Source organism: Medicago truncatula, chromosome 1 (genome assembly GCF_003473485.1).
Source record: "Medicago truncatula cultivar Jemalong A17 chromosome 1, MtrunA17r5.0-ANR, whole genome shotgun sequence".
Taxonomy (NCBI): domain Eukaryota; kingdom Viridiplantae; phylum Streptophyta; class Magnoliopsida; order Fabales; family Fabaceae; genus Medicago; species Medicago truncatula.
Window position 1 is genome coordinate 52,169,462 of NC_053042.1, and position 22,283 is coordinate 52,191,744.

The following is a 22,283-nucleotide window of genomic DNA, read 5'->3' on the forward strand; positions in this document are numbered from 1 at the left end:
TTTCTATATTACTTTCACTATTAATGTCTGAGCTATGTGATTAATCTCAAAGCTGAAATTTTGTTAGACACTATATCATCATCATTCTTCTGAAAATGGGAAAAGCCCAAGTTGCTGCAAATTCTAAGATGGAGAAGAGTTGCAAGAAGACTACTTCTCCAGACAATGTATGTATCTTTTATATTTCTCTTCTTACTCTTCCTCTACTTATTTCGTTTCTCAGTTGTGTTTATTTGCATTGTTGGAATTTTTGTGTTGTAGAATTGAAGCTGTAGCCATCCTGCAAGTATGATAATAATAAGTAGGAGTTATTTAAAAAAAAGTATGAGTTATGTTTTCTCTAAACTTGATTAAAGGATCATGCATGCCACAATTTAACTTGAAAATTCAATCATAACATAGGAAAAAAGGTATATTATTAGGCAAATTCTATGGTATACCCAATGAATTTGGGTGTATCGGTACACCAAGTCGTAAAATTAATAATAAATCAGTTGTTTTTTTGAAGAAAAATAATTATTTTCTATCATTGACAACTAAGATAATTAAATTTTATTTACCAAAAGTTTCGACGAAATAAAATTTAATTTTTAAGAATTTTTATTACTCATAACAATGAATATTGATTATTTTTATGACAAAATGTAATTTTTTTAATATAATCCTTATAAACAATGAAATGATGGTTTTTCTTATGAAATGATGTTTTCTAAAATATAAATATTGACAAATACCTTTTTATTTCATTAAAGTGATCGTTAATTTATAAATTTTGTGCAACAAGAGTACCGGTACACTCAAAATTGTGGGTGTACCATAGAAGTTCCCATATTATTAAACCATGAAAGAATGTGTTGAAGTGATGAGTTTTATTTTAAATAAAAGAAGGAGAAGAGAAATAAGAAAGACTTTGAATATTTTTTGGTCAACTAAAATTAAAGACTAACCCCTTAATGTAACTGAGATTTTTTTTTTTTTTTAAGGAATAGAATGAGTGAATCTTGAAATTTTCATTTCGGATTTTAAGTTTTTCTCTTAACCCTCAAAAATTCTTTTAGCGTGAAACCAAAAAATGCAATGGGAGAAGAAAAAATCAATCAATTAATAGACATTTATTATTTTGTGGTAATGAGTGTTGACTATAATAGAAAATGGAATTAAAGCCTACCATATCAATTAATCTAAGTCATTAATCAAAATTGAAATTAAATATCAAGATTTGAAGTAAGTTATTACACTTACTCTTGGAGTCAAAATATCCCCCCTCATAACTTAATATACTAACCTGATAAATAATTTGGTACAAAATACTAAACATTAATCCCTATTTATAGCGACACGATAATCCTTTTATAGCTCATTGTTGAATCAATGGTGTCTGTAATTTTCTTTGGATCTTGTTCGCTACTAGATCTAGTGTGTACATGACATAATTAGACCATCACATTTTTACTTCTTAACCCATAGATTATCCATCGAAAGTACGATATTTATGGCTGCAGTTCAGCCTATATTATCAAACCCATAAATATCTCGTTTTTAATCGAGTCCTGGTAGCTTCTAAATAGATATTATATTCTACATTTTTGTAGTCTTGATTTGTTGGTACTATTGGTATGATTTGTCTGAAGCCAAGTATTTTGTATGATTTTGGTTCCCTAACAAATCAAAAATATAATTATTTTTCTATATGGCAAATAGGTTTTCAAATCTTATTTTTCTTTTTGTTCAAATCCTGTTTTAGTTTAATTGCAAGAGAGAGTCTGAAGGTTCTCCTCGGCGTTCAAAACGCTTAGCCGGAGAAAAACCTGAGCTGACCATCGATGTCACCTCTAAAAGAACTCTAGAATATACAATCAAAAAGACTAGAGCTGCCAATGCAAATTTGCAACAAACAGAAGCTACAAAAGATACACAATCAGAAGCTACACAATCCTTCGCTTCCCCTCACTCCTCGTCTGACTCATGCTTGGAATCAACAACTAATGAGACTGGCCAAGAAGTTATGTTGTTTGGGGTTGTCATAGGATTTAGCAGCAACAAAAAGCTTCCACATGGAGTGTCTGAGGTAATGCAAACTGAAAGAGCTCTCATGGTAATATCTGCATTTTCTCTCAAACTCCTTACTCTTTTTTCATATTTGTTGGTTGGTGTACCTTGTTTAAACTTAGTAACATTAAGATCTCTTTACTTGTAGTCTACAATATCATAATGTAAAGGCTCATATACAAGTATTGTTTACAATGTTGGTCCCCAAACATATCAGAATACTTATTTTTCGATGAGGCAAATGAGTTTACAAATCGTGTTTTCTTTTTGTTCAATGTAGGTATCATCTGCAAATGAAAAGCAGCATATCGAGAACACTACAAGCAACCAACGACCTTTTGTAGGTAAGTAGTCTTGTATGATTATATTAAGAATTGGATTAGCTGATAAATTGTTTTACAAGTTTTTCCAAAATACAAGGACGAGAAATATGATATTGCATCTAAAATCTATTTCTTTCTTGTTATTGCAACCAAAGGCATGTATGATGAAAGCACCAAAGAATCACAGATGTAGCAGTGTCTTCTGAATTGATGGTTGCTCCTGCTCCAAAGCGGTCCTCAAACTGACTTGCTAGCAAGAAACCGGTTGTCGTGTCTAACGGAAGAGCACTCAAGCATGCATAAAAATCATGCATTGAGATATTTGGGACTACATTGGTGGATTTTTATATACTTTATAGGCTAAACTGACGGACTTTATATAGTTTAAGGACTATTTAATATATTTTATAATGTAGGGATTAAATTGAAGAGTGATAGTTTAGAGATTAAATTGATGGTTTATTCTTGAATTATACAGTAATCTATAATGAATTCTTAAATTATGCAGTAATCTACGACGAATGATGATGATATCTCGAGCAACTTCCCTCCTTCGGTTAGTATTGCTCGGCATTTGGTTCCTAATAATTTTCTAATCTTGGATTAATGGGTCCAATAACAAATAGTAACAAACGACACTAATATTCACACCCAAAACAACACAAAAATTGCTTTAACAAAATGCTTCTCCATTAAATTACATCTTCCGAGACTAAATGACTCGTGGAGAATAATTATAGGAAACAAGAAAATATACCAATACCATGATCCGGCAGACTATGTCCAATAACAAATTGTAAAAAAGTTATGCATGTCACTTAAAACTTTATTGGAAAATTGGAAGACAAAAAAGATTAAAGATTCACCTCATTAAGGGGGTATGTTTTAATACACCTCAACCAATTATTATACGAGTAAACTTTGCCTGGTGATAAATTTGTCACGACCATGCTCCCTTTATAATGTAGTCTCATTTTGGAATTCTGGTTTTGACACCAAAGGCCAACTTCATGCAAATTTCCTTCTTTCCAACAGATGTTGACCGTAACACCGCCACGCGCTTTTAATCCTTTCACACAACCATTTGCCCATTTATCACGAGGTAATGCAGGAAGTAAGTAGAGGTCCTTTGTTGTGCTCTGAACAAGCATTTCTGCAATTGCAGATGAAAAACTGACACCAAACAATGATGATTTTCTCAGCGAAACTAATTCAAAATTATGAGCACAATTGCCTAGTTTCATCACATGCAAGATATCTAAGTGAACATATTTCAGCTCAAGTTTTCATACGATGAAAGTGAAACCAACAAGATACACAAACAATACCGTTAAAGATGAGACTTACCCAAAGTTTGCATCAATTTGGAAAGGAGGATGTGCTGTGAACAGGTTACTATAAAGTCCTCCTTCGAAATCTTTTTCACGCTCAGGGTCCACCAATATAATCAAATGTTTTATCATGCGATACGCATGCTCACTGTTATGGAGATGAGCCCACAATGCAGCTTTCCAAGTTGTTGACCACCCAGGACCTTCGTCTCCTGTAACACAATGCAAGAATGAAGATTACTGTTGAATTAATTTCCAGTACTAAAGCTGAAAAATACAGCCTTATCTCATTCTGGCATACAAGGTTGTACATGACCATGGTAATACTTAATTTGAGAATGCAATATAATTGTTGTGATAATCTTCTACATTACCAGAGGTATTCACACATACAATAACTTAATATTTTCCCTAAAAAAAAAAAATTAACTATTCAAAACCAACATATATAGTTCCATTACGCTACAAAATATATAACTAAAATAACTATTTTGTCGTGAAAAAAACAAGTTCAGTATTTAAAGCTCGCGTAAAATACCTCTTTTAATTAGACTATAATCCACAGCTTTACAGAGATCTGGAGTTTTCTCAAGATTTATTGTGTGCCCCGGAAACAAACCAAACAGATGTGAAACATGCCGATGATGTACATCTGGGTCCTGGAAATCTTCAGCCTGTCAAATAAATAAGGTGTTAAATTCAACATGGAATTCCTATTCTATTCTACCGTCCAAACAATTTCATTGAAAATGAACAAGATATTATATGACATAAGTTGGACAAATTGACACTTGAGAGATGAAGAGAAGGAAAGCAAATATTGAATATGATTGCATACCCATTCCATAATGGACCCATCCCTAGCAATTTTTGTAGGAGGAAGCTTGGACTGAGACTCAATTACTCTTTTGATAATAGCATCATCATGTTTTCCCAAAACCTGTTTTTGACAAACTCAGTGACCAAGATAAAAATAGATAACTAGAAACCGGTATCTAGTATTGGTTTGAGAACTAAGATCAGTTCACCTCAGCAGCAGAAACGACTATAGAGAAAACTTCTTTTATGATTGAAATGTCCATGGTTGATGAGTAGCTCACACTAGCTTGCTTTTGATCTGGTGCAATGAACATGTGCTCTGGTGAAGTTGATGGGTTAGTTTCCAATAATCCACCAGGGCCTTTGATCAACCAATCCAACAAAAATAATGTACATCCTTCCAGCAAAGGATATGCTTTACTTTTAAGAAATTCCTATAATAAAAGAAAAATCAACTATCACTTCACTGAGCCAATAACCGGTATTTGGTGTGTGAGTAATAGCACAAAGCATAGAGCAAATCTAATTTATGAGTACATTACTATTATTTGCAAATAAAATAATGCATATAGTATTTTTTTTTGAAAGAATAATGCATATAGTATGTATCATCATAATATATTAGAATTTTCATCCCTCAACAGGTTGTATGCCTTAACTGTTGCATATGTATATAATCTTGAAGGTTTGTTGATAACAGCAGTAAATAAGTTGACCATTATACTCATAAAATGAAACATGAAGTTAATTATACTATTAATAATCATAGCTAAACAAGGTATTTGTTGGACTAATACCAGTTTGACATCTCATTTTGTAAGTTAAACATAATAACCAAAAATTGCTCAAAGGGGGTTATATTTCCATCATCTCTAGTACAACTTATAGCAATGCCATGGAAATTGAAGGTTAATTTGGCATGTATGGAATATTTAGCTCTTCGAGGTAAACTTGATAGATCCTCCTTTAGCAATAAAGTTGTTTCTACAAGATTAATTTTGAGACAATCATATAAGGCTCGGATAGTTTATTAAAAAACTTGAACTTACCTTGTCCATTGTATAACTGTAATGCTCCCATAGATGGGTACAAAGCCAAGCTCCACCCATCGGCCATAAAGCCCAAACAGCCTCACCTCGATCTGGCGATGTTTTAGCCCATAAGTCAGAAACTTGATGTGCAACCCAACCATTTGCTTCATAGTTCACCTGCATGCCAGATCAAATGAAATTATGTATAGAATATATAAGAGTTACAACATGGTGGTACAAAGTTATGATAGGTACTGACAGATATGAATAACTAATGGGTGGAATATAGTAATAATATTGGTAATATAATTCACACTGCTCCAGGGATAACTTCCTGCAGAGTTGGTTTCATGAAGCAGAGAGAAATACAAACTGCTGTATCCTAATAAATAATTGATGGAAACTAACACAACCTCTGGGAATTACTCTGCCAACCTACCCCAAACATAAACTACCCAATTGCAGTTCCATTCCTATCATTATTCTGTTTGAAACACACACAATTACACTAAATTGGGAATAATTACTTGGGCTTGCGCCTCACATACACTTGATTAATAAGAGGTTTACTAACAAGTTACTGATATCTGACAAGCATAATTATAAATGATCCTTTTCTTACATAGAATGTCAAAACTTATAGGAAAGAGTAAACAAGCAAAATACCTTTGCAGTTTTACTACCGGCGACAGACAAAGAGGAAATATAATCAAATAATGGCTCTTGACACTCATGTAGGTTGCAAGAAAGAGATGGCCAATAATTCATTTGAAGATTTATGTTCAAGTGCTGAGCCCCACTGGAAGACAAAAAAAAAGAGATTACAAAATCTCACAAATTCTTTAAGAAATTACTTCTAGGTCTTTATTCCATACTCCTTATCCATATAGAAACTTTAATCCTTATGATCTAGAAACTGTTGAATCAAATTTCTTTACTTTGTTTTTACATATTTATTCATTGCTAGAGAAAGGATGAAAAGAGAAGGGAAAACATACTCCCATGCAGGTGCAACTTTATTGTTCCATATACCCTGTAGGTTTGCCACCTGAGTTCCAGGACGTGAACAAGCAATTAGCAGATATCGACCATATTGAAACAAAAGTTCCACAAAGGAAGGATCTTCATCATTTTGAAACGAATTGACTCTCGATGAAGTTGGAACAGCAGAATCACCTCCCAATTGAGAGATGTTAGTTTGACCAGAAACCAATTTTTCATCCAAAATAGGTTTTCCTAAAACCGTCTTGGAACTTTTAGAGAGTTGCAATGAGACCCGATGAAATAGATTCTGATAGTCATCCAAGTGACGTGCGTAAATATCATCATATGAAAAGCTTTTTGCAGATTTCATTTTACTCAAGGACTCAGTAGTAGGATCCTTCTTTGAGTCTTCAGGATTAGTAAATGGACCATCAAAGGACGAGGAAGCTGTCAGAAGCAAAATAGCCCAATCTGAACCTTCAACTCTAAACTTCTTGTCGTCTAAAACATGTATAACACCTTTGTCATTACTAATCTGCATATCAAGAACTGCACAAAACTGAATTCCTTTTTGTTCACCACTTGAATTCATTTGTGGCGCGATCCTTTTGCCAGGACAACTTCCTTCCATTATTATCTGATTTTGGCCGCTTACCCGCGAATTGTGATGTAACTCGCTATCCAAAGATACTGTAAATGATAATGAACCCGACTTGCTTGTGGAAAACTTTGTCGCTAGCACTTGGTCCGGTTTAGAAGCAAAATGCTCTCTGGTAAATTCTATATCACCTACATTGTACTTTATTTTTGCTGTAGCACTATCCAAATCGAGCTCCTTGTGATAAGATTCTTCCGAATATTTAATATGAGAATCGTCGAACTCTAATTTAATATCGCCAAGAAGTTGGTATACCTTCATAGAAAAAGAAAGAAGTAGTTATGACTATACAAGGTTCCTTAACTCATGCACCAACACATTTTAAGGAGTGGAATGGGGCGAGGGAGTAAAAAATCCATGAATGAGAACACTAGTAAACTGAAAGCATGTGATTTATATCATAGAAAATAGCTACTACTTGGATTCCTCTGTTTATATATCACGTTCCTTGGTTTTCAACCCCTAACATTATTAGTCTAATAAATTGAATAGTTGCTCATAAATTACAGTAAGGGTTATATCAATTTATAGTGCGTTACATACTTCAGAAGGAGCTCCTGACAATTTGACAGCAGCTGTTGTAGCTTCAGGATATTTTTTGTCATCAACAAGTTTTCGGACTTCAGCCAGCACTTCAGGAGCATTTTTGTCGGTGTAGTTGCCAGGTATCCCAGTCCATAGCGTGTCGTCTATGAAAAACAATTGAATCCTCGTGTTAGTATGTTTTAAATGAGAAAGACTGATAGACATATCTAATTGTTTGGCTATGGGAAATGCAGCATGAACTTGCCTCTGATATGATTATAAATATAAATTTGCAAGTAGAAATGCCTATAGTACTATGATCCCCTTTATGCAAAAGTTGAACTTGCAGTACACAAAAAAGATCCTAAACGAACTACAAAATGATTGATGTTAAATTTAGTACAGAACAGTCTTCCCTTCAAATCGGAAGTATCTACAAGTGATGTGTCTCTCAGTTATTGTCCGAAATAACAATTGACAGAGTCGAAAAGAAAATCAAGCAATACCACAGTCTACAACCTCTGCTGCTCTTGTTAATTAAAGTTTCTAGCAACAAATGGCAACAAGAAGGAACCTTCTAATCGATCGTTAAATTGTTTACTACCATGAAGTATGACATTGATTTCACATTTGGATAAAAATAAAGAGAAAATCTGAAAGATTGGAACGGAAAACAAAAAAAAAAATGAAAGGTTGACTGATTTACCATTGAGCTGGAGAAGTTCAGTTTGAACACCACCCCAAACCATGGCACCAAGACGACCATTTCCAATGGGGATAGCATCAGTCCAATACTTTGCAGGCGCAGAAAAAGTAAGTTTCAAGGGTCTTGAAGGTTCATTATCAGCAGCATTTGGTGAACTTGGGTTCCATAAGTCTTTCTGTGAGGGGCTGCGTACCAGAACCCAATCTCCATCTTCCATTGTTGAGAAAAGAGAGTGAGATGAATTTGGAAGAATGAATGAAAGAGTCGGTGAAAGTGAAGTGAACAAAGTAACGTGATAGTTGTGTACTAGTTTGTAGAAGTAGGTGGTTTTAGCTTGAATGGGAGACACAAAAACATTTTTGTTGTAACTATTTATGTTTTGAGGGCCCCACATCGTCCTCATTTACCTCACGGAACAATTAAGAAAAAGAGGTATTTATATATTTTAATTTTGAGTTATGATACATAGACACTGGCAATACACCCTGGACATCCACACAAAAATCTGACATGTGGTCACGTGGATCCCGCACAAGCACATTTTCTATTTTCTCACCTCTTCTCTCTTCCTAGTATATAGGGTGTATAAAAGTTGGGTAATGATACATAAATCACCTTAGGTGGCATATACCACTTGTACATCCATATATAATTGTGACATCTGTCCATGTGGTCCCTACGCACACAAGAAACTCATCTTTTGTGTCTCTCAAACACTATCACATGGAAGTGGTACAATGTATGTATAGAGAAAATGGTGTTCATGAAACATTATCTATAAAAGTTTATGAAAATAAAGGGTATTTACGTAACATTTTCCTTTACTTTTATCTTATAAATCATCAATCATTCACGTGCAACACTGTCATTTTCATTAAGGCCTCATTTTCAAGATACATTTTAATAATAAATTAACATGCATAAAAAGTGTTTCAGTTATGTCTTTTTTTTTTTTTGTTAACATCTCTCAAAGGATAAAAATGACGATTTATCTTCTACTTGGCAGTAATAATCTTATGACAGAAAGTTTTGTAGACCAATATTCATTTGCCAGAATAACTTGAGATTTTTCTTTACTTTGCACACAAGCTGTTTGATAGAATGTCTACTTCATAGATCACTAAATTCTCACCAATATTGGTATGAACCTAGGAGTCAGGTTTGATTTATTGATCGCGTGGCAAAATAACTAAGGTGTTTTATTCATGATTGATACTATACAATTTGTTAAGACTTTTACTCCTATATGATCAATGCATAATGAAATCTTTTCCAGATCTTTCAGGTATATGTCTTGAAACTTGAAAGTTAGAAGTGTTGGTGCCAATGAAGAGAAGCAATACCCAGACACCAAAACTATTGTGGAACCAACAAATGGTTCATCTGGTAAGTAAATTATGTTTTAGTTCCAAAGAAAATAATGGAATGTTTGAATTAAGTATTTTTACATTAAAGTTGTAGTTTCTTGATTTCACATTAACGTTGGATTCTTCTTAAAAGCATTTTTCATGCCAATTTTCATTATGTTAAATGATGGTATTCTTTGCTGAGTTGAAAGGTTAGTATTTCTGTATATAAGGATGGATGCTTATGTGATTGTGGAAAAGAGTACTTATACTATAGCTTTATAAGGGTCTCCGGCATACAATTGATTTTAACATGTTTGAGTATTCTTCGGTATAATTGATTTTGCATCCAGAATTGATTATAACTCGAAGTTAGAATTTGAAACTTTTGCCTTCCAAATTGATTCTTTTATTGAATATTGGAAACCTTTCAGATTATAGGAAAAGAAAGCATAATATATTGGAAAACAATTAGTTGCTCTCCAATATTTGTTTTTTCAGAAGAAGAAAAAAAGTTATTTCATATTATTAAAATATAGTATCAAACATAGATAAACATAACCTTGAATATGACAACTTGTTATAGATATGACCACCATACTAGAGAACGACACCAAATTAGAACACATCTTAATTATGATTTTGATACTATCCACTACCAACTTAAAATCAAATTAAAAAATTACATGATCCATTTCTGCGACCCACCCCAATTTCAACGCAAATAGGAGAGTTCAAGCATTTCCTTCATGAACCAGTAGGAGTGTCTGATGTGAGTTTGTCAATGCTTGAACAAGATGCCCTGAACCGTCCCTGGAGCACCTTCTATCCCATGGCAAGGGTTATCAAACTTTGAGTTTTCTATTTTTGGATTGAAAAGGATGCGTAATTTAAAAACTTAGGCGGGGTTTGTGCAATTTTACGAAGGAACTGCAACGTAATTGATGGTAAATTAAGTACACAACACTGTCTTCTCTTCACATCAAAGTATCTAAGAGTGTTACTCAGTCGTTGTCCCAAATAACCATTAACATGACATTGCACAAAAGAAAATCAAGCAATACCAGTCTAATATTTCCAATACCCTTGTTAGTTAAAGTTTCTAGCAGCAATATGCAGCTCATATAGACAGCAACATTGTATTGTATCAACCAAAGACTACAAGAAGAAAGCTTCTACTGTCACAAACTAAAGAAAGAAGTGGCTGATTGATTTACCATTGAGCTGTAGTTTTTCTGATGGTACACAACCCCAAATCATGGCCCCAAGACGGCCATTGCCGATGGGGATGGCATCGACCCAGTACTCTGCAGGCTCAGAAAAAGTAACCTTCAATGGCCTTGGAGTTTCATCATCAGCATTTGGTAAACTTGACGGGGCCAGACAAAAAAGTTTGGGATGGCCGCCATCAAAATAAACTAAAATATATAAATCATATTGTTTACAACACACTTAAGTTGTAATAAACATAAAGTCAATTATGATGTTGTATTCAATAACGGCAATTTCATATATGGAATCATGTAGTCGGATTAGAGATAGAACAGAGAGCATTTCAAATAGGAAATCACCTAAATGCAAAGAATAAAGCTAGAGTAAACGGTGATATCACCCCTTGTCCAAATAGGAAAACCTCGCCCAATCTCCACTAACATAAAGAGCAGCTACCAGGACACCAAGATAGCACATAAAGAAACAAATCCTTAACTGTCTTACTGCACTTGAATTGCTCCTAGGAGAGACAAAAACAAACACGATAAGCCCTCCATCTCAATTTTGAAACAACCAAAATATCGACCACAAATCTAAGCTACACAACAACCAAACTCCAGAAGATTCTATCATTCGGAAGCTGCTAATAATCACCACACAGTCCAAAAGCAAAAAAACCAAAACAGAATACTACCAAAAATGCTGCAAACCCAACACACTGATGAGATATGACACAAAACCAAGAGAAATAACAAAAGAAATGCATTAGAAACTAGGGAACATATACAACCATTGATTGCTAGCTAAGAATCCATCCAATCTAGCTTTTATGTGATGAAAATATCCCCAATATAGCCCAAACCAGTTAAGCCACACTGTTGGATAGTGTCTTTGAACCGGTTTGTAATACTACTGTCAGCAAGATTACCTCCATTTTTTTTTTCAGCTTGACCCAAAATCAAATCGAAATCACCAAAAACTAACAACCTATTTCTAGAATTATCCCTGTATATCTGACTAAAAAGATCACAAGCAAGTTATTAAAAAAAAGCACATTGTCTAAGAACACAAAACAAAGAGTAGTAAACAATCCATAATAATTAGAATCAAGCTAAGAATTAGAGCTGTTAGTAAAAAATTGATCAATTAACCCTCATATTAGTAAAAAATCCATCTGATAATACAAGAAAAACATGAGATAGAATTAGAGCTGTTAGTCACTGAGTCACATAAGATTCTGATTCCTCAAATTAACCCTCACTTTAGCAAATTAAAAAGGGAAAAATTAAGCCAGAATTAGAAACAATTAAAATTGGCTTAATTAAACCTTTGGTCCTCTAACTTATTTGTTGTTTTCATTTTGGTCCCATAACTTTAAAATTTTCCTTTTTGGTCCCTCAAATATGCTCCGTCAGTCAAATTGATCCAAGTCTGTTAACTTTTAACTCCAAATGTCTATGGTGGACCAACATTATAATGGTCCACCGTAGATCTTATTAATTTTGTTAATTTTGACCCCTTGATTTTTTTATCATAAAGGAGACCATTAGATCATGTAGATCCATTATATCTTATGATGTACCGTCTATAACAAATTTATTTACCAATCCTTCTTCTTCTTCCTCCCTAATCGCCATATCATATTCATCATCATATCATCTTAAGATCTAAACCCAGAAATCATAAAACATAAATCTATCAAAATCCACAAATCAGTAATCACAAAACACACATAAAAGCTTTCTCTTTCATACACACTGCAATTTCTAAGATTCAAAATTTTCCCTTTCAAAATCAAAATCCATAAAAGCTTTCCCTTACATCTGACAACAATCGAAATCCATAAAAACTTTCCCTTTCACGCGTATAACCCATACACTTCTTGAATTCACCCAAATCCCTAATCGCTCATGGATTTCTATCAACCTTTTAACCTCAGATTGACGCCTCATATTAAACCCATATTCAATTCTCCAGCTGCATTCACAAAACCGCTTCCCATGTTAAAAGAAGTAGGTGGAGTTTGGCTTAGATCTGGAAAGGCATATGGTTGCTGAGCCATTATTGGTCCACCACTCTTGTCATTCTGAGATGCAGTAGTTGAAAGTGCATAACCAATGGCAGCGGGACTGAAATTTGGAAATTTTTGCTTAATTAGCGCAACAAGACCTGTAATATGTCGCGTCTCCCTTTTTGTTTTTGATTTGGATTCAACTTTTGATTTAGATACAAGGTTTGTATTTTGTTGTTGATTTTGAGTTGGATTCTTCATCTTTTGTGTTTCATGATTGATTCTGCGTTTGGATTTAATCTAAGAAGGAGAAGTTTGGGATGTTGTTGATTTGGATTTTGTAGATTATGAATTAACTATTTGGATTTGATGGAAATTGTTTCTGTTTTTTTTCTTCTTCTGAATTTCTTTGAATGTTGGATGAATATACGATGATAATGATGAATAAGAAGAGGGAGGCTGGGTTTGAAGATGAACATGAAGGGAGCAATTAAATTGAATTGAAAAGAAAAGGGTGGCTGAGATTTTAATTCAAGAAGTGTATGGATTTTTAATTCAAGAAGCTTATTTTTTTCGTTTGATATCAATATGCAATAAATTGAATTGAAATCCATAAGTTGAAGATGATGAAATCTATAAATTTGAGATTTAAGTGAAGGATTCGATCAATTCTAGCATTTTTTGAGTTTTGTTGTTAATTTTTTTTTGGGTTTATGTGAATAAAATGTTGAAGATGATGAAGATCAAGAATAGATTGAAGGAGATGAATAAAAGTCAAAAGATTAGGTGTTGATGGTTCACCATTAGAAACAATAGACAAGCAATCAAACGGTTAAAATTACATCATGAAAATTATGCATTTAAAGACTAACGGTGAGGACTACGAGGGACCAAATTGGAAAAATTTAGAGTTATGAGACCAAATTGAAAACAACAAATAAGTTGAGGGACTAAACGTTTAATTAAGCCATTAAAATTTATTCATGGGTATAATGGAATTAAGCCCTTTTGCTTTCAACAAACGAAATAATGGAAGCAAGGGTTCAAGTTTCCTACAATTGAATCAAACAACAATGGAAATAAAGGGTTCAAGTTTCCCCCAATTTTTTATTAACATAGAATAATTTCATACCAATGTTGAATTGAACCAAACGATAATTTTAAAGAACAAATTATTAGCAGACAATAACAACAACAACAACAAACCAACACATTGATTCTAAAATCGAAATGAAAAAAGGGAAATCAAATGTTGAGATTGAAAAAAATAACTTACAATTAGAGTTTTTGGTTGTGTAACGGACGAAGAGAGATGGATAGAGAGAGAAGATGAATAAGTATCAGGTGAGCTTCAACAGAGATGGAGGGCGTCGCTGCGCCGGATTAGTCCAGAGAGAAGAAGGGTGAACTTGGGTGGTCATCGCCAGAGTAGAGAGATGAGTGCGTTTCAAGAAAACTGAAGGTGGCATGGTTGTAAATTTCATATTAACTCAAGGGTATTTTGGTAATTTTCCACAAATAATGGGACGATCATGGCCATCCCCTGTCCCCACGTGGTTCCGCCACTGTGTGGAGGGCTATGCACCATAACCCATTCTCCATTTTCCATTGACAGAAAAGAAAATGATAGTGAGATGAATTGGAAAGGAATAGAATGGTGTAACAGAAAAAATAATCAAAGTGATGGTTGTCACTCTTAGATTTTTCAAGCTCAAGTAGGTGATTTTAGCTTGAAATGGACCACATTACCTTCCGGTCCAGATAATACTGAAGTGTCTATTGAGTTGATGTCAAACATGCCATGAAAGAGGTTTGATAAAATAACAAGGAAAAATGGACAATTCTCCGTTTTTGGTATCAAAGGAAACGTATCTCTTACGAAACAATCTCCTTATAAGTTACATGAAGACAAAGTATATATTTATTTCTAACATGATTTTTGTGTGGAATTTAATGAATTTATGATGTTTAATTTTTTTTTTTCTTTCTATTTCATATCAATGACAAGATAAGATGAGATAATGACAAATCTAGTGATAATGATAAATTTAGTGACAAAATTTGTAATTATACTAATAATGATAAGATTTTTTTGACGATTAGTAATAGTGATAATATAAGATAATAGATTTCGAAAAAATCTTACTGTGTTGTGGCTATTATTTCAACTCCTCACTTTTCTTTTCTTTTTTTGCCTTCGTCCAAAAAAGTACATGAATTTTATGATTCTGTATAATTTTATATTGAATTTTTTAGGAAAAGAACTCATGTAGTTGCTCGTACTTTTTGATAAGGGTCGATAGAATCATAGAGAGATATGGCTGGTGGAAATCATTGTTTATCATGGTGACATACACTGTGTCAAAAAAAATGAGACAAACATCAATGACTATTTTACGATTGTTTGACGTCGGATTTTAATTTTATTTTTTAAAATTACAAAGTTCATTTTTTACCACCGACATCTTTTAAGACCAATTATACCGAGGTTTCAATTATCAATTAAATAGTGTAACACTTCTTTATAAAAAAACATTATCCTATGAAAAATAATAGTTTCTTTGGATAATTTTGTTATTAACAAATCAATATCAGTGTCAATATTTAACCATTTACTATCAATTTGTACTCTGGTATATTTTTTGAAGGACTAATATGAGTAAAACTTAGCAGAATCAAGATCTTTTTAAACATTCATAAAGTCGAGGACCTATTTGATAGCGCTCTACTAAAATTAAAGATCTGATTAGATATTTTACTCTTAGCAGAATCAACTTCATTTATTTTTTAATTAAAAGAGGGTCGAAAGCAAAAAAAGGCATGATGCAAACAAATATCTCGAGGCATTAGTTAAAAAATATATATATATATATATATATATATCTCAAGGTAGTTAAAAAGACAAATATAGTAAAATTTATTCATTCTAATAAGCTTTTCGGAATCAAACATATCAATTTTTTATAAAAATAAAAATAAAAATGTGCATTATACGACACCATTAGAGTCGCCATTACTAGTATTAATTTCTCCTTCCTCGATTCTATTATAATTTTGGCTTATTTATGTAATTAGTCCTGAAAAATATACGTCATTTGAGTGTTCGTACCTAAACTTATTAATCCTTCCAAGCAGTTGTTGTAAATATTAATCATTTCGCTTTTGGTTTTAATCTCGTTTGATTACTAATGTGGATTGTGATTAGAGTTGTGGCACAAGCTGATTCGAAAAAGACCATGGCGAATTACATAAATAAGCATTAAGTTTTTTTAGTAGGCTAGATTACACTTTTTATCTCTTACTCTTGTGGATATATTTTCTTATGTTTTGTTTTGTTGATTAAATTAATCGATTCCTCAAACTTTTGTTTAGGTCAAATATTTCTCCAATCTTTTAAGTTAAATGTTTATAATAAGTTAGTCTTTTTAATATATTTTTTTGTTATAAAGTGGTCATTTATATTTGTTTTGGTTACAAATTGATCATTTAAGCTAAGTTATAAAATATTTACACTATTAATCATTATTTCAGTCAGCTTCGTTAAAAAATATTTATGAACCATTTAACATTGAGGTGGTAGGTTCAAAAGGGCTTATGATATCAAATAGGATTACTTACACAAATTTTATTCTTATTGTTTTTGAATTCAAGCTTAATTTTAGAGATGAATATTTTATCAACAACTTTATAAATCAAATAATCGATAATGATACAAATATGAACTCTAGTTTTGAGAGTAGTGAATTTTATTTTATTTTATTTTTGGTCAAGTAGCCTAGTGGCTAGAGAAATTTACCTTAAAGATGAATAAATGGAGTGTCCGGGATTCGAACTCCGGCCCCTGCACATATTGTGCATTATCCCTTACCAAATGAGCTAAACTCATGGGAACGAGAGTAGTGAATTTAAACCTCCCAACTTAACATTAAACGTCAACATTATCACTTTTTAATTGAGTTCGATTAAAACATGATAATGATGCAGATATTCTATAACTTAAAACAATTTATTAAAAAAAAAAACTTTATGACTAACTTGTTGTAAACTTCTAACTCAAATGATATATTTTGTTTATGTAAAGTTAGTTGTGGCTGACCAAAACCAAAATTAGAGGATTTATGCAATTCTCACTTTCTCATTTCTTCTCAAAATTAGAGGATTCTACTGTTCATCTTATTCCTCTTAATTCTACTTATCTTCTTCTTTTAATTTCGTCTCCAAAACCAAAAATTGTTACATACGGCCACACTGTTGCTGGTGTGAGATTTGCAAATACTTGAATACCTTCTCGTATAGCTGAAGCAGTTCTTTCTCTAGCTTAAAATGTTTCTTGTATTTATCCCATTTATAGCTTTATTGATTAAAGGCTTAAATGCTTTTTTGGTTCCTTAAGTATTTAATTGGTATCGCTCCGGTCCCTTAACTAAAAAAAAGATTGTTTGAGTACTTTAAGTTTTTTTTTAAGTCTCGTTTTGGTCCCTTCTGTTAGATTTCCGTTAGGTTTAATAAAAAATGTTTAGTGTGGGCACGTGTCACCTTGTCATTGGCTCTAAGAATATTTTTTTTATAAAAAAAAATATTTTTCATTTTTTTTATAAAAACATATTTTTCATTTTTTTTAAATATATATTTTTTTTTAAAAAAAAACTCAGCCAATGACAAGGTGACACGTGTCCAGGAGTTAACTTTTTTTTTTAAACCCTAACGGAAACCTAATAGAAGGGACCAAAACGAGACTAAAAAAAACTTAAATACTCAAACAATCTTTTTTTTTAGTTAAGGGATCAAAGCGATACCAATTAAATACTTAAGGAACCAAAAGAGCATTTAAGTTTAGATTAAACAAAACGATTTATATAAATCAAAGAGAGAGGAAAAAAAAAGTAACAAATATGAAATTGATAAGGTAAGCACCCTCCAATGAAACCAAGAAGAACGTCATCAGATTGCTTAGCAATAGAAAGGGTATCAACCACATACGGAAAATACTTGGGTGACATAGAGTTGGGTGACATTTGTGACATTGGTCAATCATAATACCACAATGTTTGTGTTTCTCTCTCTTTCACAAGCATGGTAACATTGTGATTGGTCAATGTCACCAACTCTATGTCACCCAAGTGCTACCCCATCAACATACATGTAGAGGGACTCTAGTGGCTTCAAGTGCAGCTCCACCCAATAGCTTCTTTGGGAATTGCAGTAGCGACAAGTCCAAACTAATTCCACTTTATGAAAAGTTAATTCGACGGAAATGGCTACCTTGACTAACAAGTTTAAGTTTGAGAACTAAAACGGAACAAAATATATTTATGGGAACAAAGTGAAACCACAAAATAAATTAAGAGATCAGTGTAATTTAACCCTTTTAATATAGTAAAATCAAATACTTCGGCTCCCTTATTATATCCCAAAAACAAATCAAATACATACAACTTCAAAAATGAGTGATGATACATGTACCACCCCATGTGGCAATACACCCTTTACACCCACATAAAATTCTGACACGTGGCAACTTGGACCCCACACAAATAGAAGATAAAGTGTGGTTGTGAGATGAACTTACCAAAATATCCCTAATACATGAGGTGTACAATGGAGTGTAGAAATAAAGAGTGTTCATGTAACATTTTCCTTCAAAAATTGATGGTGATGCTCTCAATGGTCTTGTTAAGAGGTGTTTATCAAAAGTCCTTTGCAAACATATGCATCGTCAATCGTTATGATCTTAAAGTGCGCATATTTGCTATATTTACGAAGAAATCATCTCTTGCGCGGATGTTCTTTTTAATATTGGCTGCTCTCAAGCTACTCGTCTGTTGATTTATGACCATCCATGAGTTCAAGTGAGGCATGCCCTCTGTGATATTATGGGAGTTGCTACTCCCTGAACTTGTTTCGTTTTTATGCAGTTTTCTTTTTGAGCTTCAAACTGATCCTTCCATATAAAAAAAATATATATGATGTATCCTTTCTTTATAAGGATGTTTTTCTCCAAGCATAAACTCACAAAACAATTCAAATTCAAGTGTTTGAAGTTTTTTTGTAGGGAAAATGCATACGTAGGGTTTCAAGTATTTAAATAATTTGGAATAATTCGTGATGAATTTCACTTAGCACCGGGTCAAATATACATACGTTAGTTCAAATTCTCATTTCCTCCTTTATTAGTTTGGCCAACATGCATGCTACACGTATTAGCTTTGTTCCTTGGTGCCTAGGCCCCTCAAAACCACAAAAAGAAAACACCGATTCTAATTTTTTTTTTGGTGACCAGGTTTAAACCTCAGACCTTTCATATATTTATACATTGTTCCTATCAGCTGAGCTAAGCTAACAACACTGATTCTGATTTAAAACTGCATATTGTGCGCTTACAAAAAAAAATTGTATATTATACTGCTAATCGTTCAATTAAAAGCAGACAATCCATATTTAAAAGATATTTTCTTTATTGGTTAAATAAAAAGTACGTGTTCAAAATTTAAACCACCAACCTTAGTTAGGCAGTTAGGAATGACCCGATTGTCGGATTATATGTACTCTAATAAAGTATATTACACTTGATCAGATGAGTAAGTATATATTATACATCCAGTACAGAAAAAGTCCTTATAATATGTTATATACATGATAAATAAAACATTTATTTCACTAATGCAGCACCAACGGCTTGCATACTACTAGCTAAGACCTAAACCATAGTATCATACACTATAACATTAACCTTGCCTTTCTCGTCGCACAGCTTCCTTCAATATAATCCACAAACTTTCCCCCTCCTTTTGTGGTTGATTTAATTTGAAAGGAGGTGTTTCATATAATTATTCACATTCAGGGTAATTTTCCATGAATTAGAGGCAAATCAACTTCATCACACCACTCAATACATCTAGTTTCAAAATGACTCCCTTTTGCTTGGTCCGGCAAGTAACTAACCCAAAATTCTCCCCCTATCCTCCACTTCAACACACTCCCTTCCATCTCTTTACTTAACCTCCACCCTACTTCTTCTCCGTATTCATCCCCTGCTATTACAACCGACCCGCTCTTACTAAACGGTCTATTTGCCCCGACATATCGCCCCCTCAACCCATGAATCGGGTCATCACCTGTGGGCTTCCACGAGCCCACTTCTTGGCCCGTCATATTATCATGCAAAACAACATCAAATATAGCTGCGTTCCCCTCCGCGTCTTGATCCATTCTCCAACTCTTTGTTCTCATTCTCCTTGAAGACTTCGCCGAAGCTTTCACCTTTGAAATATCTGATTTCTCGAAATTACCATTAACAACCTTCTCAATTTCCACTTCTCTTTCATTATTCTCCGTAGACCGACCCAAACTCAAGCCTGCCACATAACTAGCTCCAATTTCCGGGCCCACCCAAACCCGAGCCCGGGAAGGAAAATGTTTCTCGTCAACAAAATCCACATCATCACCGTGTTTAAAACCTAACCTCGCCACATGGAGACGCATATTATCAACACGTGTATTAACCCGAATGAATCCATCATAAAATCCAACTGTATATTCCAACTGCACGTGTGCTTCCAATTGGTGGTGAGCTAGACCGTACCTGATTATTGACTCCTTAGCATCAATACCTTGAAATTTACCATTTTGCCCATAGTTTCTCGCCAGTTTCATCGTCATAACCGGCGCGTAGCCTTTCAGAATCCAAAAACCATGAGACTCCGTCGCGTAAGAGAATTTCGGATTCGATGGCACGAGTGTTTGTAATCCTACACCCAATTCTCTTATAATGCACCATTTTGCTATTATGTACCCAAGGGTGCGCATGAAACAGAGTTCAGTGTCTACACCTACGGTAATAAAGAAGGTTCTTAGCACCGAAGCTAGTTTCTTTGACAACGCAGTTTCTAGAACCGGAGCGAGTAACGAGTGGAAATAGAGTGAACCTGCTTCGCTAGGCGCGTCGCAAGCACATAGCCAAAAGAGACGAATGGTGAAAACAAGGTTGAAGAAAATGGAGAGAGATTCTGGTGTGTGCGAGTCTATGATCCATGCAATGGGCTCTGGTTTGAGTTTTTGAAGCTGGGATCTAGGGCAAGTGCTATCGTGCGCTGTGGGTGAGTTGGATATGATTTCTTGGAGGAGTTGGAGAAGGAGTGGGAGGAAATTAGGGTTTTCTGAAGAGAGTGTGCATTTCTCGGAAATCCAAAGAGGTTTTTGAGTGTTGAATGGATGGAAGCCTTGTAAGAATACCATGAAGGTTACTAAGGCTTCTGAGTCTGACCCAGAAGTTCGCTCTGCTTTGAGATAAATAGAACGAGTTGAATCGTTATGTCCATCTCTAGCAAGTTCGAACTTTGGTGGTGAGTCAAACTCATAATTCCTCCACTCTACTGAGTTGGGGAGTTCAGATATCCATGACCAAATATCCATATTGATATTGTATGGTGTGTTGTTAACGGAATATGGATTGAAAGAGGATTGAGTTAATGGGGTTAGTTTTAAGGAGAGAATGAATGATAATGTGATTGCCAACATGGAAGGATTTTGAAGCCATGAAGAGAAGAGGAACGGGTGGTTGTAATAAGGTTTTTCTGTCTTATTTGAGACCTAGTTTGGATTTATAGATAGTGTTTGTAGTGAGTTTTTGTACTTGTTTGTTAGATGTATAATTGAAAGGAAATTGTTGTCGTATTCATGTACGCAGATTGGCATTGTTTCGGTTAGTTTATGGGGTCTGGCGCATTACACGTATGTAGTGATTAAATAGTAGTAACTCAAATGAATCACAAAAAATATTTTTATTTTGAGAAGCTACATCTTTTAAAAGAAAAATTGGTTTGAATTGCTTCTAATAAAAAGTGGTTTTAAGTATTTTATTCTTTTTGTACAACTATTTTTGGATGATAAAATTTTAAAAAGATCCGGATTCCAGTTGCAGCGTTGATCAGATAACTGGTAATTATATGTATACTTGCTAGCTTGATATTGTGATTAAGTTATGGATGTCACCCACTGGTTTGTGGTTTAGAATCTTTAGACCGATTGAACAATGTGGCACTGTTGAGTGTGGACAACGAAATATATTCATTTTCTCAAACATTTATAGTTTTCTTGATGATAAAAAAAAAATGAGAATGTTAACCCGTATCTCCGGAGCATTGGTTAAGTAACCTAAAGAGGTAAAATTTTATTAAAAAGTTGTGTAATAATTAGTTAGTCAAAAGTAACAGCTTATATTTTCAAGACAATTTTTCTACTTTTAAAATTTTTTAGATTTTTTAACCAGTGCCCCGGTTAACAAGACCT

General features: G+C 33.6%; 2 protein-coding genes and 2 long non-coding RNA genes across 4 annotated transcripts; 2 read left to right on the plus strand and 2 right to left on the minus strand.

Annotated features, from left to right (window-relative positions):
* Positions 1-1,482: 1,482 nt before the first annotated feature.
* Positions 1,483-2,929, plus strand: LOC120577933 (uncharacterized). Its single transcript, XR_005643896.1, has 3 exons — positions 1,483-2,068; positions 2,330-2,393; positions 2,528-2,929. It is a non-coding gene; the product is annotated as an uncharacterized lncRNA (long non-coding RNA).
* An 87-nt stretch (positions 2,930-3,016) lies between these two features.
* LOC25485375 (alpha-L-fucosidase 2) lies at positions 3,017-8,767 on the minus strand. Its single transcript, XM_013614568.3, has 10 exons — positions 8,427-8,767; positions 7,739-7,884; positions 6,552-7,450; positions 6,220-6,352; positions 5,572-5,730; positions 4,732-4,956; positions 4,542-4,643; positions 4,242-4,377; positions 3,720-3,915; positions 3,017-3,545 (listed from the first exon to the last, which is right to left on the minus strand). Exons 1-10 carry the CDS (start codon positions 8,641-8,643, stop codon positions 3,227-3,229), a joined length of 2,532 nt encoding a protein of 843 aa, XP_013470022.2. The 5' UTR covers positions 8,644-8,767; the 3' UTR covers positions 3,017-3,226.
* Positions 8,768-9,327: 560 nt separating this feature from the next.
* LOC112416756 (uncharacterized) lies at positions 9,328-13,371 on the plus strand. The gene is made up of 2 exons (XR_003007174.2): positions 9,328-9,620; positions 9,703-13,371. It is a non-coding gene; the product is annotated as an uncharacterized lncRNA (long non-coding RNA).
* Positions 13,372-19,531: 6,160 nt separating this feature from the next.
* On the minus strand, positions 19,532-21,569 carry LOC25485378 (uncharacterized). Its single transcript, XM_013614571.3, has one exon. It carries the CDS (start codon positions 21,510-21,512, stop codon positions 19,833-19,835), a length of 1,680 nt encoding a protein of 559 aa, XP_013470025.2. The 5' UTR covers positions 21,513-21,569; the 3' UTR covers positions 19,532-19,832.
* Positions 21,570-22,283: the final 714 nt, after the last annotated feature.